This window comes from Varroa destructor, unplaced genomic scaffold (assembly GCF_002443255.2).
Source record: "Varroa destructor unplaced genomic scaffold, Vdes_3.0 BEIS01000006.1, whole genome shotgun sequence".
Lineage (NCBI taxonomy): Eukaryota > Metazoa > Arthropoda > Arachnida > Mesostigmata > Varroidae > Varroa > Varroa destructor.
Window position 1 is genome coordinate 24904786 of NW_019211459.1, and position 17610 is coordinate 24922395.

At 43.9% G+C, this 17610-nt stretch overlaps 1 protein-coding gene across 1 annotated transcript in view; it reads left to right on the plus strand.

The window, feature by feature from the left end:
• Window positions 1-12859: 12859 nt before the first annotated feature.
• The window catches only part of LOC111253197 (LIM/homeobox protein Lhx1-like), a 160391-nt gene continuing 155640 nt past the window's right edge, over window positions 12860-17610 (plus strand). The window contains exon 1 of the mRNA XM_086992610.1: window positions 12860-14849. Coding sequence (XP_086848736.1) covers window positions 14674-14849 — 176 coding nt within the window. The 5' untranslated portion in view covers window positions 12860-14673. The remainder of the gene's footprint in view (window positions 14850-17610) is intronic.

A 17610-nucleotide genomic window follows, 5' to 3' on the forward strand; every position in this document is an offset into this window, starting at 1 on the left:
CGAGTGTCTGTTGGAAAGTAGGGAATTGATCCCCAAGACACGCGTCCCACTTCGCGTAGCTTTGGAGCAGATAGGTGAAAGCGAATCCGGCTGAATCGCAGCAAATGGCTCGTTCTACAATCACGCAATCTTCAAAACCGTCTAGTCGTTGTGGGAGATGAGCAGGCAAGATACATGAGCAAAAGGATCAGTTTCTAACTAGGTACATGTAGATGGCTATAAAGGATCCTGGCCATCTTGCATTTCGCCATCGTATCGCCTACAACTTATCTGAGCATGTCAGAGGAGATCAGTTTTCACTTATGCCGCTTACCGGATGGACACGTTGATGGCAGGACGGGGCGGGCGTTGGTTCTTAGCGGACCACTAAATATTTATGTCGCTCTTAAAGGTAGAACGTCAGGACGACAGGTGAATCCTAGAATTGTTGCTCGGATTATGGTAATAAGAAATTATTACCGCGTGTTTACTGATATGTGGACGTTGAGCGTACATAGACGTGCTAACTAAAAAAATAATTTAACTTATTCTGTAATGCCCGTCAGTCTACTGCGAACAATACACACGTTTTTATTAGAATGTACTAATGAGCATTCCGTTAAAATCCATCATAATGGCAACAATGGATTTGGAAACACTACAATTATTTAGATACTACCAATTCGTATTTATAAGGTTTTAAAAGGTGTGCGTTAAATTGATGAGATCGAGTTTACTGCTTAAAATAATAAAATAAATTTTCAGAAAAGTGTCAAAATAAACATGCACATCTAAAATAGTTTATATATATATATATATCAGTACATTTTACTCCTTAATAAATTGCATACAACGTTGAACATCAAGAACAGTTGGGACGTTTCACATGTGCTGTTTGTTATACTTCAGACGTTCTTTTACAAACTGACTTGTCTCGGAACTTACCTTCGTTTCTGTGAAAACTTTAACGAGGAAATTTTTTGCTAGATTTTACATACTCAAGATATTGTATTTAGCGCCCGGTCGAAACTAAGTTTGTAACTTAGTTATATTGGCTCAGAGTTTCTATAAAATATAATACAATCCAATATGCTATCGGTATTACTATTCCCCCATGCGTGATCGTGCACAAAAACCAACCACGAAGAAAGGTAAGTTTTTATAAATAGTTTTTATATTTCTAAACTCATGTAAACCTGAAAATTTATTAACAACTCGACCTTTAACAAAAGATAGCCGAGCAGCTACGACGTTAGCTCGTTCGACGCATCATCCCTTGCGTATTGTATATGTATGTTGTATAATTGACGCACACAAAATGAATCGCATCATACGATAGTATAATCCATGTGTGTATTATATATCCACAAGAAGTAAACCACGTTTAAACTTTGCAAAAGGACTCGTTAACTATTCTACCTAATTACTTAAAAAAAGTAAAGCTTAAGATAACGAAAAAAAAAATAACAGATTATTGTTTCACGAGGTTTAAGCCTCGCTAAATAAGTTGAAAGAGCTACGGCCGAAAAATCTTTCATACAACCACGTACATACACACAGTTCTGCAGACTATGCCAAGAAGCAAACAGCGTGAGAAAAGGAAGCCACATTAAGCGAAAAGTCTTTGAATACTGCCGGGTAAGTATCGTTTCAGAACCATAGATCACAATACGAAATAAGATGTTTCCACGCCTAAAGGACCAAGTGTCTCTAGGCGAACACATTACTACTGCACCATCGGGCGGATTTTTCAGGGAACCTACTTAGCCACTATCGATAGTGCTTTATCAATACGAAATGGTAAGGACAACAAATTTAGATTTAACAACGGCACTATGTACTATGCAGAGCAGCAGGGTTGGTCCGCTATAGATTTCTCAACTCCCATTAAAAGAAATATGCAGATGTGTCTAGTCGAGGTTTAGCGAAAACAGCTGACTTTGCCACACATATACCCAAAATTGCCCTCATTCATATCACATAAATTCATTTCTGCAATGCCAAACTACTCCATCTTAAAAAACCCTTCTATAAAAACTGAACAAGAGTTCATTAATTTCTCTTAGGTTCGGAAAATATATCGCTGCAGTATCTGGCTCATGTTGTTTCTATAATTAATTTCTCAAAACTAAACGGTGTCGTATATTTACTTTCAATAATAGTAATAATAAGGAGTTTGCGCCGTATGCCTATATGACTTTGATGGTTAACATATTTCGTAAAGGGCATAAACGAATGGAAACAGCGTGTTTATGCCCTTGTTTGTGGGTATCTTATCGTTTTCTAGTTGATCTTTAGAACTATGTATGCTGTAATGATATTACAGGGTTGAGGTGATCCGACAACGATGATATTTCTACCGAACAATGTTAATATTATTAAATGAACGAAATTTATAAACACCTCTTATGAGATCGATCTCATAATCTGTCTATATAATTTAGTGGGTTGTAAGTCTTCTTAGCGTAACTTGTACAATCATTAATAGTTTACTGACAACGTTCGCAGTACACTCCTGACTGGCCCCTTAAGTGCGACCACACAAACATCTAAGCTTCGTAGTCGGATGTCAAGAAGAACAGCATATATCCCTGCCACCCCTTTAATATTTAGAATACGTGAATATATATATGTCAATGCTCGGAATACCTGTTTTGTATATAGACAAAACGAAGGCATATAGTTAGAATCTAAAACCAAAAACGTTCACATCAGCATGCGCTCCATCTTTATTTAGTCTGCTATTGAACAATTTGTGATCCGTCTATGGCTGCACTGTCGCACAAGCTGCAACCTAACAAGAGCTGTTCACTTTTCCAAGGCGGTTTTTTTTTAATCGTTTCCGCAACATCTGTCGCCAAGGTGAAAGTCCGGAGCGACAATGCTCTGTTCTACTGTACCACTGGCGTCAGGACGCCCCCAGCGTCTTCGAATGCACCAAGTCTTCCCAGTAATTTGTTCCCGCATTAAATAGCTGGAGTCGACTTAGTTGTCCGTTGGGGCGACCAAAGGTGCGGCTTGTTTCGCCACCTTTCTTGTTGCATGGGTTAAGGACAGGGTTTGATGTGCCTGTGCTTCAGTCCTTTTAATTTCCACCCAGACCCATAGCCATGGGAGCTGTCTTGCTTAATTACAGTTGTCTGTATGCTAACTAGTCTCGCCTGACCCCGCATCACCTTTGTGATCATCGGTATGCATAGCTTGCAATGGCTAGTATAGTGCGCTTATCTGTAGAGGGCGCCAACCCAAATACGATAGCCCGACATTACCGCTGTGCCACGCGTCGCGAGCAGTGCGCTTATTGTTAAGTTACGTATTGTTGCGCGACACAACTCACCGATAAAATTCAGCGTTCTGGATAATGCGCGGCAAAATAATGTTACACTATTTACGTATTATGCGACCGTACGTTCCGAAGAAGGCAAGCCGTCAGAAACTGTAATATCTGGTAAGGACAGCAATGAGGCGCTTTTTTTTTTTTAAAAATACAGTCGAATCGTGACATTACAAGAGTCTAGGCACTTGTTAAATTATTTAGTAGAAACTCGTATTTATGTGCCTTTATGTAAACATGGCGTGAATAACCTTTTGACAAGGTTATACCGGTATCGTTCACAAGAGTAAGAGCGTTACATTGTGCCGAAAGAATTCAATTAAGTACTGGATTAAATGAAAGAGTACCTTATTCTTTGTGAAAAAGAAGTGCCAGACAGAATCTTCGGGCTTTCTAACCTAGGTTTCTAGGTTTTTTGACGCCCGCCCGACTAAAAAGACTCTATTTAGGTGGCGTAGATTTCGTCTTAGCTCTCAAGAACATCGAGTTGACCTTACAGTTGTGACGGGCCTTCTACTTGTATTTCGAAACGCTCGGTGTTAGGCGAACCACGACACCCACGTGCCAATCTGTACCCCCCTGCGCGATTCTGGAGAGTAACACTTTCGACTCCAGCAAACTCCAGTCGGCCAATCAACCAGCAATTACACACAGAGATGTTTTCTAAATTGGTTTGAGCTCAGAATTCGTTAGTAAAGGAAATAACGGCCGAGCACCTTCAGGTACGCACGCCCCACAGTCTGTGCCTGTCTGTTTTGCTCAGTGTGATGAATAGCTAATCACGGACGGGTATGCATTGGTAATAAGGGACAAAGTTACATAGAGGCGCTAATACGGCATTATTCTCTACTGCCATTGCTGCTGTCGCTGTTACTGACTCATTCCCGTAGAATAAGCACTGGGGGTTATCTCTGGCCCCAGGCCACGAACCCCACGCTCGGCCAACAGGAAAAGCGCCAATCGACTGGGGAAGACACGTTGAGATAACAAAGAGTATGCTACTAAAGATCAAATGGAAAAAATCAAATGAACCCGCGCGTTACTCCATCAGCAATCATGTATACTAAATGCACACATATTAATTACATTTGAGATGTCTGTCAACTCATTGATAAGTAGTTGCGTTTGACAAATGAATTTAAAGATGGAAACTGAGGAGGCGTTGTGGTGAGTATAGGGCGTATCGATATGTGTGTACTAACAATTTGTATATATCAAATTTTACGTATATTGATCTAATTTGTGAAGTAGCCATGTTCAAAAATGGATCCATTCTATCCACAGTCGATTGCTGCGACCAGCAATTTCACCTACGGCATTACATGCCGCTAAAGATTCCAGAATATCTCGGTGCCCTCGCAAAATGGTTCGATCGATGATCGTATTTTTGCTCTTATTGCGTTTAGCATCATGGCGTTTGGATCGAATAGAGGCCATCTCGCATGAGATATCACCAAGGCGTTTGCAAAAAGACGATGCAAGTTAACTTGCAGGAGTGATCTGCTTTTTTCTATGTAAGGTCAGTTAAAATTGTCTATTTAGAACTTGACTTTTTTTTACAAGTCCATATTGGTACAAAGAACTCTAGACAAATCTATAATTATCGACTTCGAGGTATAAAATGCTGCATATATATATATATATATATATATATATATATATATATAGACGAAGGTCGAAGTAACTAGATCGAAGGATTTAGGGGCGTTGAAATAGCGTCGAGGGAGGGGGTCGGTGGCATATAGTCTGGAGTGGGCGGCCGAAGTCAGGCGACCTTTACGCGTATCCCTGTCTTATCGTTCAGTCATGAGCCTATTGAAGTATGTTAGCGGTGAGCGGTCCAGTTCTACGAAGTGACTGGCCAGGGAGAAGATGTACCCACTCAACGACATGCGAACTACGCTTTGTTTGTGTTGCAGCATTTGTCTGATGTTTGACTCAGACTTTGTCAGTTCGCTTCGTATGTGAAGTCGATAACGTATGCATTAATGGACGCATGCATACATTTGGCGCGCATTTGTATACGCATATATTTCGCAGATGTGGGTATTTGATTATATGTACGTGCGTGTATATGTACGTGCGCCTTGAACCCCAAAACAGTTTCCGTTCTTAACGTCATTGAATTGTATAGCAAAAACTTAAAAAAATTACGTCTGCAATATCATTGCGGAAATAAATTAGGGTGTATTATGTTATTTTTGAAGAGGGTCGTAGTATCGTCACAGAGAACATATAATTAAATTGAACGTCTAATCTGCTGCATTATTTTTTACCGGTTTGTCATAGATGAGCTCATCTTTGCTCTGCTTGATAATAACATCCTATTACTACTGATTATCTATGAGCAACTTACCCTTTCATGTGGATCAATTTGTGTATTTTTTAAAAATATATATATATATATAGAATATTTACGTATGATTATTTAGTTAGCCTTCTGGGCGCTATTTTACAGCGACGTAATGTCTTAAACGTTTACGATTTTTGCAAAAAAAATGTCATTAACATGTGTTGTTGTTCATTTAATATAACACTGGACGTTTTTCGTGTCCGGCCGTCGTTTATGAGGATAGTTGTGTGCGTTATTGTTTCAATGAATATATCAATTGGCGAGCTATTCGATCGATGAGCAAATCTGACCCACACTGCGGTGGTTATCACCCCAACTAACCCATTTCGTGCTTGAAAAACGGTCCAATAATCCCTTTATGAAAGATATTTGATAAAGGTAATCGCGCGGACATTATTGGGAAAAACTGCGTTATTAAGAAATAATTTGCAATCGCGCGTATTTGCTAAATCTGTAGACGTGGTGAAACGGGTTAATCGAGAGATCCTCAATTCATATTAAATCTAGTTGTCACAAAGACGTACATCCTTGAATCGATGCGAAACAGGTCACTGGATGAACCTCTTCATAACCCCAGCTAGTTAGTGACATGAAAATCATGGCTATTCTGGGACCTTCTAGCCGAACGCCAGAGGTTAACTAAAAGGTTATATTAGTTATTATACAATGAGGTGCATAGGGTCTGTTTGTCTTGAGCTCGATGGTGCAGCATTGCTACGAAAACGTCGACTAGTAATAGCTGGAAGACGACGACGACCTGGCCGGTCTTACACCTATCGAATGTATATATAATTAGCATAGTGGAACACGTATGTAGTAGAAAAAGTTCCCAAATATCCCTGTTCTAAAAATCTACTGTATTTTTTACCGAACGTAAATAAGGTGAAATTCCCCCCCAGGCGGTTCCCCTGCTTTCCAACCAATCGAAATGTAAGTATTTCTTTAGTTTTCAAGGTTTACATGATAGAAACAAAAAATCCGAAAATATGCCGCTGTTGAAAACGTTTTTGTGTAGGTAACAATTGAAATGTAGGCTTTACGAGGAAAGTCTATATTCAAAGCGCTTTTAAAAAGATCAGATCTTTTTTTTTTTGGAAACCTTTATTTATCCATCTATAGAATACTTGTTTCAAATTACTATTAAATAGAATATTTGGAGAGCAGACTTGTGCCCCGGGTTCCACTATCATCACAGGAGCAAGACATATGGAGGTCGATATTTGAGCACGTTCCTTGCCACTGCGCTGATGATATTACAATTGCTATTGGTCATCTAGCGCCAGCTAATCGAGCGGTTATTTAACGTCCTACATACTTCTTCGTAGGACGAAGAACCTGCGTTTCTATGCCCTTTTCTTCCTGTTATAGCAAAAGTTGATTTCAGCTGTTGTACTCTCAGGGACTAATGCAGCTTTTGTTCCACTGCATTTTCTGCGGACTCCGTAAAATGGTAATCTTCGATACAATGCTTCTACAAACGTTCTTCAATTTTCTCCACACATACTTGTGTCAACATCTGGACACACATATAATTATCATTGTGCCTTAGTAGAACTTTCGAAGACCAACAGGAACAAATCAAAATGCTAAGAGAAACAGACCCCGTGAAAAAATGTGGGCCGCCAGCCGTCGTGTTGAACCCTGCGACCTCGGCTTCCGCGAAGGGGTTCGTTTCAGCGTCCTTCGCGTCCAGTCACCTCTTCACTTTGATCAGCAGCTACTTCATTCTGGGCCTACCCGGACCTTCTGAACTGGAGACTGCCTATAAAGCTCGTCGCGCACACAAGACCTTTCCTGCTAGTCGCCGGGAGCCCACGGCCAGACCCAGCGGGAGATAATACGACTTCAGCTGAGCTACCGCGCATGCTATTCTCGTCGATACCAAACTGACCTAGCAAGATTCAACGGACAGCGAAGTTAGGTGCAATGCTGATACAGTCGGTGGCAGTCGCTTTCAAGTTCCTACCTGCACGTGTAGAAGTGGTAGCCGAGTTTAGGGGACCCGGATTCAAACGGCCTTCGAACCCTGTCAGTGTCACTGAGTTTGGGAGGCTCAGCGCCATTGTGATGTTCGACGCCATAAAACGAATATCAGATATTGATAGCTAGCGGTCAGCCAGATCACCTGCTAGTAATCCCCTACCCTATGGTCAGAAGTGTTTTCAGGATTCCCCTGCCACGTCACGCGCCAACACAATCGATATCATTAAGCCACATTACTAAACTCAACTCATATAATCGAGCCGGGTCAATCAATATTGACCCTGATCAACTAGCTCATTTATTCCTAAGCACGTCATAGAAAAAGATGCAACTGGGATTTTTCGTCAATGTTTGTTTGTTTCAGTTTGTGTTTTGCGCAAGTGCATCGGGTGATTCTACTCCGCGCGAGATGCTGATAATACGTTTTGTTCAACAATATCTTTAGGCATAGTATCATATCATGGTCGTCTTGCATGTAGCACACATGCTGTGACCACCGCCCGTTCTACCTGATAGTTACAAAACACACAATAAAAAATACTTTTTCGGAATGGATAGTAATTGACAGTTTTTTTTTTTTTTTTTTCAGGTGCTGTGCTTGCTAGCTGCCTTTATGACATCTTGAATATCGATTCAACTATAAAGTTGAAAACGTTAAGCCCATCAGCACGTATTATCCACCAGGGTCGCAATATTGTACATTAATCCGTCCGTGCAGACGAGTCCGCGCATCTAAGCAGACTATAAACATACTGGTTACATATCATGATCCATTCAATTCCTGGTGAATTGCCACTTACCACGTATTGTTCCATGGTATCGGGGCGAACTGGGGTAGCAGTGATCTACGAGAATCTGCGGCAGGCCGAAGGGTATTTTGCCTCGCACTTAGTTCTATGGACCCCGTCGCACTGCCGTGGCCCGCTCTTCCATCGCCACTCAGTAAATCCGTTCATCAGCTGATTCGCATTATCTCTTGCTCTTTTCCTAAGCTGTGCCCCGCTTTAAACCTGTTCCAGTCCTCTACCTCCTGGACTGTGGTCTTCTACAACACGAGGTAAGCTAGGTTCATGGGTAAAAAGATGCGAGATAGCATATATGACCTCGCAGGCGTGAAAACAGTAAATGAGGTCGGTCAGACCCACACACATGTCGTGTTTCACACTCAAGCACACATACACACACACACACACGCAGATACATTGGCGGATCGGCACAGCTCACTCAGAAGTGCCATTATCTTGACGAGGTACGGAGAAGACATCAGCAGCGTGCCGTCCTGCTGCATCAGCCACCAGCGCGATTTCCTCATCGAAATTTTGTTGCGTAGACCAGACGATTTTGCCGGCAGACTATGGGTGTCGCTACTCCACGCCTTGTTTTTTTTCTTATTGGCAGGTGCACGATAGGCTACTTCACGATAGTCACAGTCGGTATTGCCGATGCTATTGGTATCTGCGTAGTTCCAGCTATGACGGTCAGTGCCAATGTGAGTCTGTGAAAAATCGACTGCTGGGAATCACGGTGGGTGTAAACATTCACTCATTTTGCCGTAGTCGCATGGTAATAAGACGAAGCACTACCTATTCCGTATGGGTAAAATATAGCTAGGCTGAGATTCAAGGAATCGTCACTGGAATATGATGTAAGAACAATGAGAGCGGCCAAAAAACACTGTCATATTTCAAGCTCCGTACGTAAAGGATTTCGATTTTTCTATTATGGAAAGCTGATACGATTATTAAGTGATAAGTTTTAATGTTGTCTTGTACCCATTAAGGTAGTTCTATATAAAGCTAATCAAAGTAACCGTATATATATATATATATATATATATGTGGTTTTTCTAAAACTTCCTTATAACGGATGTATGATATATTGGTTCAACGAACTAGCGCAATTTTCTGATCCGTATGATTACTGATCATTGCTAATCATTAGCGTAGCTTGATAAACTCTCTACGGATACTATGCATCAAGTTGAAGACACCATTTATGATTGCCAGTAGGTATTGCTTCTTTTAAAGTATATACTATTTATACTTGCACGGACGGGCAGGTAAAATCAGCGCTTTGAGGAATACGTATGATTATGTTCGTTCATCTTCAACTACTTTATTCCAACTGATGTTCAAAAATCGCCTGCTCATTTCACTCCAAAAGCGTATTCTCAGCTGTCTATTAACAGTCAGCCCCGTCAACGCGTGCATATTGCAATACCTAATTGTGTCGTAATAATTTGCTTGATTCAGGAGTTCGCAAGCACAAGAACACATCGATTTGAGTTCATCTCACCCAGATCAGAGCTGCGTGCTTTCTGCCTGGCTCCAACTCCCTATTGTTATCGTTTACTCTGTATTTTTGGGTGAACCAACCTTTGTTTAAACAGTGCACATTGCAGACCAGTGAAAACAAATAAAAACACGTTTGCCTACAGGTAAACGCTTCCAAGTATTGCTACAAATCGTTGCCCAACGTAGTTGTCTATTGGACAGTTTTGCAGTTGCCGGCATACAATATATTCGCCTTCTCCGATTGGCCTACTAAGGGGAAGTGGTCAGCCATTTAAATGCGTACGTCTGCTCCTTGTGCGTGCTAGTGTTTGCTGATACGCGGACGTTACGCCGCCGTCGAGCTAATACTTACCATCTAGACCTTCAAAGTTTGCCAATCTTAGAACTACTTCTATTTAGCAGCAGCAATGGCAGTAGTGGAGCCTTAGATGGGGTCTTTCGAACTGTCGGAGTAGAGCTTGGAGCGCAAGCTAAGCGGGGGCTAGATTCGAACGGCCTAGGGGCAGAAAACCGTCAGGACGCGTTAGGCTCGAATCATGAAGAATGGTGGTTCTGGAAAATCCAACGACCTTTCCCCGTGCCCTTATCAATGTGTGCCTTCTTTTCGGGCGTCCCCACTGTAGTTTCCAGGGCGACTGCTGCCCATTGTCCCCCCGCCACAGCTCCAATTCGTGCCGGGTCGGCTTGAGTCGGCTCAGGGTGTGTAAGTCAGTACTCTCGTTGTCGGTCGGACGCAGCGACCCGAGGGATCTCTTGCCCTCCTTCCTTTTCAAACCTTTTTTTCGAAAAAAAAAAACTTTGTGCAAATCTATTACAAGTATTGTATTTTGCTATTTCTATCTTTACGCCTTCAGCAAAAACAACGCTCGCTCATAACTCTTTGCTTCATCAGATTTTCCAGCTAGCAATTTACCTCGCCTTCTGCCGAGGCCGCTGTTACGCTATTGATTTGTATCGTTTCTGCTAAGGCAAACTAGTATGTCAGCTAAGAGTTGAATTTGTAATACATGGAGCAGGAGCATGACTACAACATAGAATAGTTCGGCTGATAATTCGTTCGCTGTAGTTCCGGATGCCCCTGAAATCCCTAATCCAACAAGGTAGAAGTAGCACATCTAGATGCTATAGTCCCTCACCGCCGCAGCTGAAATCTTGCGCTGATCACATTAGCTGGTTACACAAAAGCCAAATGCTAAGTTTGGGACAGTGTTACTCGAACAAGGTGGCTGGTGCCCTTAGTCGAAGTTAGCGGCAAATCAAGCAGAAGGACATTCCAGCGAAAGAGTTCAGAAATGTTGGACCCCGCCGTCTCGTGAGAGAGTGCTCAGTGCCAACGGTAGTGGATAGGCGTAAGGGCTGCCTAGTAGCGCCAGGCCGATTCTGGATCGTGGCGGCCCTCGCCACCGTGCCTGACACAGAAAAAGCTGGGAGCCGAATCAAACGGGCCGTTGGCTGCCGCCGCAGCCGGCACTGTCAATCCATCTCTCTTTCCTGCATTGCTTTCTAAGCAAGACAAAAAACAGTCGGAGAAGTTCGACTTCCTGACACAGGACGCCAGTCACGGCAACAACGGCGGCCGTTTAAAGGGAAAACCTCTTCTTCCAAAGAAAGAAACAGTCCGCGAGGGCGGCTGAGAGAAGGACAGAGGCAGGACGCAGGAAAAAGAGACCTTTGCTCTTTTTTCCTCCGTGCTGCTCACACGTGTGGTAATGGATGCCCCTGGGGCAGCCCCCAAGGGGATGCCAGATTTTGTTGGCTTGATGCGTTGCCAGGGGGTGCTACGAATGGGAATGGGTAAGCAAAGGTTGCAGTGGTGGCAGCAGCAATAGCAGCGGGGATAGGACAGGGGGCAAAAGGAAGCTGGTCGTCGTCTCGACGGATTCCCAGCCGGAGTCCGGACGCAGCACGAGAACCAAACAGCTTCATAGCGGACTAAGTTGAGGGGGCGAGCAGCATTGCTACCCAAGTTGGAATAGATTGTTGGGGCGGGCACGACTAGAGGGAATAGACAAAGATTCCAAAGCTCCCTTCGTCCTCGTCATCGTCGTGGTCCAGCCAAGCCAGCTAACCCTCTGGAGTCTATCCAGCGACAGCGGGCCTGTCTCTATTGGCGTTCTCCTTGGCCGCGCTTCTCTCGATGTGCCCCTCACTGTAGCGGTAGCTGACATTGGTCGTGCTGCTAGCGTGCTAGTGCGTGATGGTAGTAGATGGGAGTGCGTCGAGCGAGCCTGCTGAGGCCAAGGCAGCGGTCGAAATGGGATGGGCGCGAGAGCTCTTCACTTGGGTCTCTGCTGCCCTGTCCCGCCAACAACTCTACAGCAAAGAACACCCCGGTCGTTCTATCGTGCTGCTAGCGAGTGTAGGCCAATAGAGACGGGGGCAATTCAGCAGCAAGGAACCCAAGCGGCAGCGACGGCGGCGGCGCTATGGGCTGCTCAGCAGAAGCAGGCCTGTCTGGCCTACGTACGTACAATGTGGACAAGTATTCCGTTTTAACAGCAGCGTAGGCAACTATCAGTGCCAGCACTGCAGACGCGGGCAGCACCAGCACATCACTAGTAAACCAGACGGCAGAGTGCCAGAAAGAACAAAGGAACGACCGGATGACGCGAATGAAAAGACCAGCCAGCCAACCAACCGTCCCCTGAGCCATGAGTGAGCCTGGCTGGAGCAGCAACGAGCAGGCGCTCGTGAACCACCACCACGGCCATCGCCTCCGCCATCCAGCAGCCCCCAGTGAGCGCGCCCCGTAGACATATTGAACTACTGCCGCCATCGCTAGTACCGCCGCTGCCGTCGGTTAGGCGCCAGCGGCAGCCGGGCCCGCCAAGAGGCGGCATCTGGGCGGAGCACCCAACACCCGCTCCGCCCCCCGACCGCGGCGCCTCTAGCGGCGCTTGTGCGAACCTCACAGAGTAATGGCAGCCAGACAGTGATGAGCGCTGAAAGAGCGCACATCGTGTGTTGTACCGTAGTGTTTGTGTCGATCGTTGAGCTGAGTTTGGGGCTTTCGTGCTTGCTACCCAGCCAAAGCTGTAAAACGGAGCGATATGGGAATCACAGCAAAATAGGCAAAAACAGCAGAGGGCACCAGTCTAAATTAGCCCTTTTGTTTGTAAAAGAGGTAAGACCAGATCTAATATCTGCTTGTTCGCCTGTGTGTTACACCGCGTTCTCTTCACGTATCGCACAGTAATGGTATTAAAATACGCGGCGATATTGAAACGTCTCTAATAGTTTCGCGTTATCTCGTTGCGCGTTTGGCGCGGTCGAGTAGTGGCTCGCAGTGGATTGCGTAGTGAGTGTTGGTCGCCGCCAGCCGTATTTCAAACAGCAGCCGCGCTTCTGTGAAGAATTATCACAAATCGAACGCGAAGTACACGCAGAGCGAAAAAAATAAGAGAGAAACGGAAAAAGCAGTGTATGTAATAGGGAAGGCTCTCAGTAAATCGAAGAAAGTCGCCCACAGTCGAAGAGAATACACTGTGCTCTAGAGATCGTTTAAGATCATCTTTTTTGTGTGTCTTTGTTGTTGTAGTCGTTACTGATGAGTAGGCATACTGGTTGATCACACTGTTGTCGTCCTCATTGGCTTCGTTGTGTTTGTGAGTTGCGGTCGTTGTAGAAAGAAAAAACGCACGATTCGATAATTCCGAATAGTCCTACCGGTCCTGTTCTGTGAGGAAACAAACAGCTGTCTTAATAGCATTAGTGATTAAACGACTGAGAGGAGAGCATACGAACACGTCTAAACGAAACACAAACAGGGCCGTACGCATTTACATTACTCCTCACGGATAGGTGTTTCATCTTTCGTTTGTCGTCTGCCGCCTTTCGTTGCTCGACAGGATTCTCTACGAGGCTACGCTGTGCCATTGACCATGTCCTCGGTGCCCTCGTCATCACGAGGACCGTTTCCCTCCGTGTAGTCTTCAATCTGCAGTTATGCTGTTGCTCGACGACGGCAATTAAGCACAGCAGTCTATTGAGATGCGATTGAGAGCGTTGACCTGTGAATCGCTGTGGTGCGGTACAAGCACGTCTAGTGATCAGATAGCAAAATAAATTTAAAAAAATCACGCCACCGTTCTGTTCTACAAGAGGGAGCAACTAATCAACAACTGCTGGTTGAGAGAGAAACAGTTCAACTCGGAAGTTTTGTAAATATCGTTCTTTTGTCCTTGCATCGTTTCTGTGCTTCTTCGTTTAGCGTGCCTCCTTGTTGTTGCGTGCTTCAAGAGTGTCTGTGTACGTGTATGGTGTGCGTGACATCGATGTGACATTGTGAGTAACAGGTGATAAAAAGTGGAGTGTGAAACTACATGCGTCGTTTGCCCGGTCCTGATTCACGTTCAAGACTACGGCCATGGTCCGTTTGGAGGCAGTGCAAGCAGTTCCATCAACAGCAGTTATTAAATCTGTAATACTAGTTGTCGTAGAAGTTTCTGATGGCGGCTTTCTGGCCTATACCAGCAGTGTAAGAAACTAAGCTAAGTGATCCGGTAACTGTGTGACGACGGAAATGCGAGAGTGTACAGTATCACAATAATCAATACACACATCTCTTGAATTTCTGACACTTCCTTCGTGAGGCTGTGTGAATTTACGTGGGTGCTTGTCCACAAAGATTTCTCTACTTCGTTTACCATTCACCTTCCGTGGTGCCGCCTCGAAATCCTATTGCGAAACCCCCCGCAGCTCGCGGGGGTCCTCTGGCCGCTGCGTGCACGATGAAGATGGTGCACTGCGCGGGCTGCGAACGGCCCATTCTCGATCGTTTTTTATTGCACGTATTGGACCGGTCATGGCACGCCAAGTGTGTGCAGTGCTCTGACTGTCGATGTAGCCTCAGTGAAAAGTGCTTTTCGCGTGATGGCAAACTTTTCTGTCGGAATGACTTCTATAAGTAAGTAGTAATCGACCTTATCTTAAATACGCATACGTATTGGGGCATTTGCAGGTGGATTAGAAATCATTGATCCAAATCTTTACGTTTAGTACTACTGCTACCTTAGAAAAGCATCACTGCTTCAACTGGCTGGCTCCTGCCAACATAAAGCGAAGTACGTTTCCACGGCTTCGAACCTAGACTACCTCACGTCTCATTAGGTTTAGTAGGCTAACAGTTACCTATACCATCAAAGCAAACGTTAGCTTTATAACAAGAGTAAAGTTCTAAACGAAAACAAATGTGCGAGATGACACAAGATACGCCTTCCACCCCGGACGATATTCGATCAACAATGAATCCCGCCTCTAGTCCATTTTTCAAGAAATATACACTTACTTATCTTCGCGCCAACCTTTTTCTAGTTGCTCCTGAGGTGCAATAGGCGTTATTCAGTAGTTGTTCGTATATTATCGTTAGATGCGGGGGCAACTGTTCGAAAATCGAGGATTACAAGCGAAAAGACAGACACATATACATACAGATGGGATAAATAGAGTTAACAGCAAAAACTTAGCGACATCAGCTCCAAAACAAGTTTTCAAGCAGAAAATGTGATCCGTCAACAAGAGCACATTAACTAACCGTAATAATCCCACTTTGATACGTTCGAATTTGCATGACAGTACCTGTTACGGTATGTAGATGGCATACTGCGTGTATTCACGGTCTAAAGCGTTCGCAGTAGCGGAACTTGATCGGTAAAGGCGTTCACCGAGCTGAAAGCCCGAACATATCGTTGAGACCCTTGCTGTTTTATCAGTGACGCGGCGTTAGTGGTTTTAAGTAAAATGATCCATCGAATGAAGGGCCAACAAGGAACGATTGGCTTTAAAGGCCTTTGTGTAAGCTACTCGAAAGAATCGCGCACGGTTGTTCGATATGAACGTGTGTCCCTGCTTGTATGCGTATGTAGAATAATATAAGACCGTATGCTGTCTCTAAACATGATTCGTAAGGAGCGGCTTGGAAGATACTGAGAGCGCTTATTATACGGTCTGCGTGTACCGCGTTCAAATTTTGAGCGTGTAAATATTTTTCTGGACAATGCTTTTCAGCGCATTTAGGCTGCGAAATTTCTAATTAGCCTGTTCCATACCACCATGGTGCTATGGTTCGGCAAGGCTGTAACTGAGCGAATAACGTTTGATATACTATGCACCAAATGATATATCAAGCACCATCGAGCCGCTACAGACGAACAGTTGCACCAAAACATTGAGGAGCGACTTGAAGAAATATATTATACAGTCATATTTCCGTATACGAAAGATTGCTTTTGTAGTCGCAGATATGACGGTAACCGACCCTGAAACGTGTGTTCAAGTATATAGACATGTTGAAATGGAATTTACACAGATTGTGTAGTCTTCAAGAAGGGTTTACTAAACTTGTTACACCACTATATTGGATGGTACGAAGTAACACATTTCTGGTTGGCCTATCTTACGTGCTTAAAAAGAATGTGTCTTTTTCTAATCTTTATTACAAAGATCTTCTCCTGTACAATCAGAACAATTTAAACAGTTAACAGGAGTCCTTTTTTTGCTTTATTCATGCTCACAACTTTCAGCTTCTACCTTTTAACTTCGACTCTGAGTTATACAAAATTTTGGAGCTGCGAGCTTGCGCCATCAGTAGTTACCTTAGAGCTTCTATGTTGCACCGCATCATACGCGTACGTACCTGCTATAGTAGTAATTCATCGGTAAGCAGCTATATATCGGTACATTGTTGCCTTGTTGTTAGTTTTTCTTTTCGAGAAAAGACTGTTGTTTGATGGGAAGCGTTGCTTATCATAGCCCATTCCTTCGTTTCGGCTTGCTTTGATCCCTTCCAAGCAGCCGCTAATACTGCCAAAGGCAGTTGTTGAATCGGGAGTCAACAGAAGCCAAGTGGTTTTTAGTTTTTCAATTAAAGTTGTGTGTCAAGTGAGAAGTTCTCGTTGGAGAGTACCACTGCTGTAGGCTCGCCATAGCGCCCGCACACGGTAAATATCTAAATATATCCCTCTAAGTATATCGGTCGCAGCAAAGATAGCGAATACAATAACTGTAGTAGCAATGTCATCATATGGAGAAGTGCTTAATAACATAATTTAACGACACGGGATGGTAACCACAGAGCAAATGCTACTACGACACAGATACAACCATAACTTTTCTCAACTACTACCCTGCAGGCGAATAGTCCATGCAGGCAGGTTTCTGCTACCCGCTAAGCTCTGGATTGTTACTCTGCCAACGATCATGGTACACGTACTGCTGGTATTGAAGTTAACGCCGATCCCATCCCATATGGACCGTTGTTATCCTGACAAATAATTTGTACGGGCATAGACCTGCCGATCAAATATTACGGAACTATCGTTACTCGTAACCAATGCTCGTACCTATGAAACGTTACCCAAACAACACATACACACGCTTGAAAAAGGACGATGGCCATTATCGGGGTCGCCAACAGACACACGCACAGAAGTAGAACTGCTGTTATCAACCTGTAGGCCATTAAGAATCCAACAGGCGATAACCCAAATCTCCGTTATAGTACTAAGGATTATAGAGAAAGAAAAAGTGAAGCGACTTAGCAGGGCTTAAAAGTCTGTGGCAATATTATTCCATGTTTTTGCAGCTTGTATGTTATATATATACTGTCAGTGGGTTTATGTATATCTCTGTCTTTTTGTATATGCGCATATATCTGTTACTTTAATCGT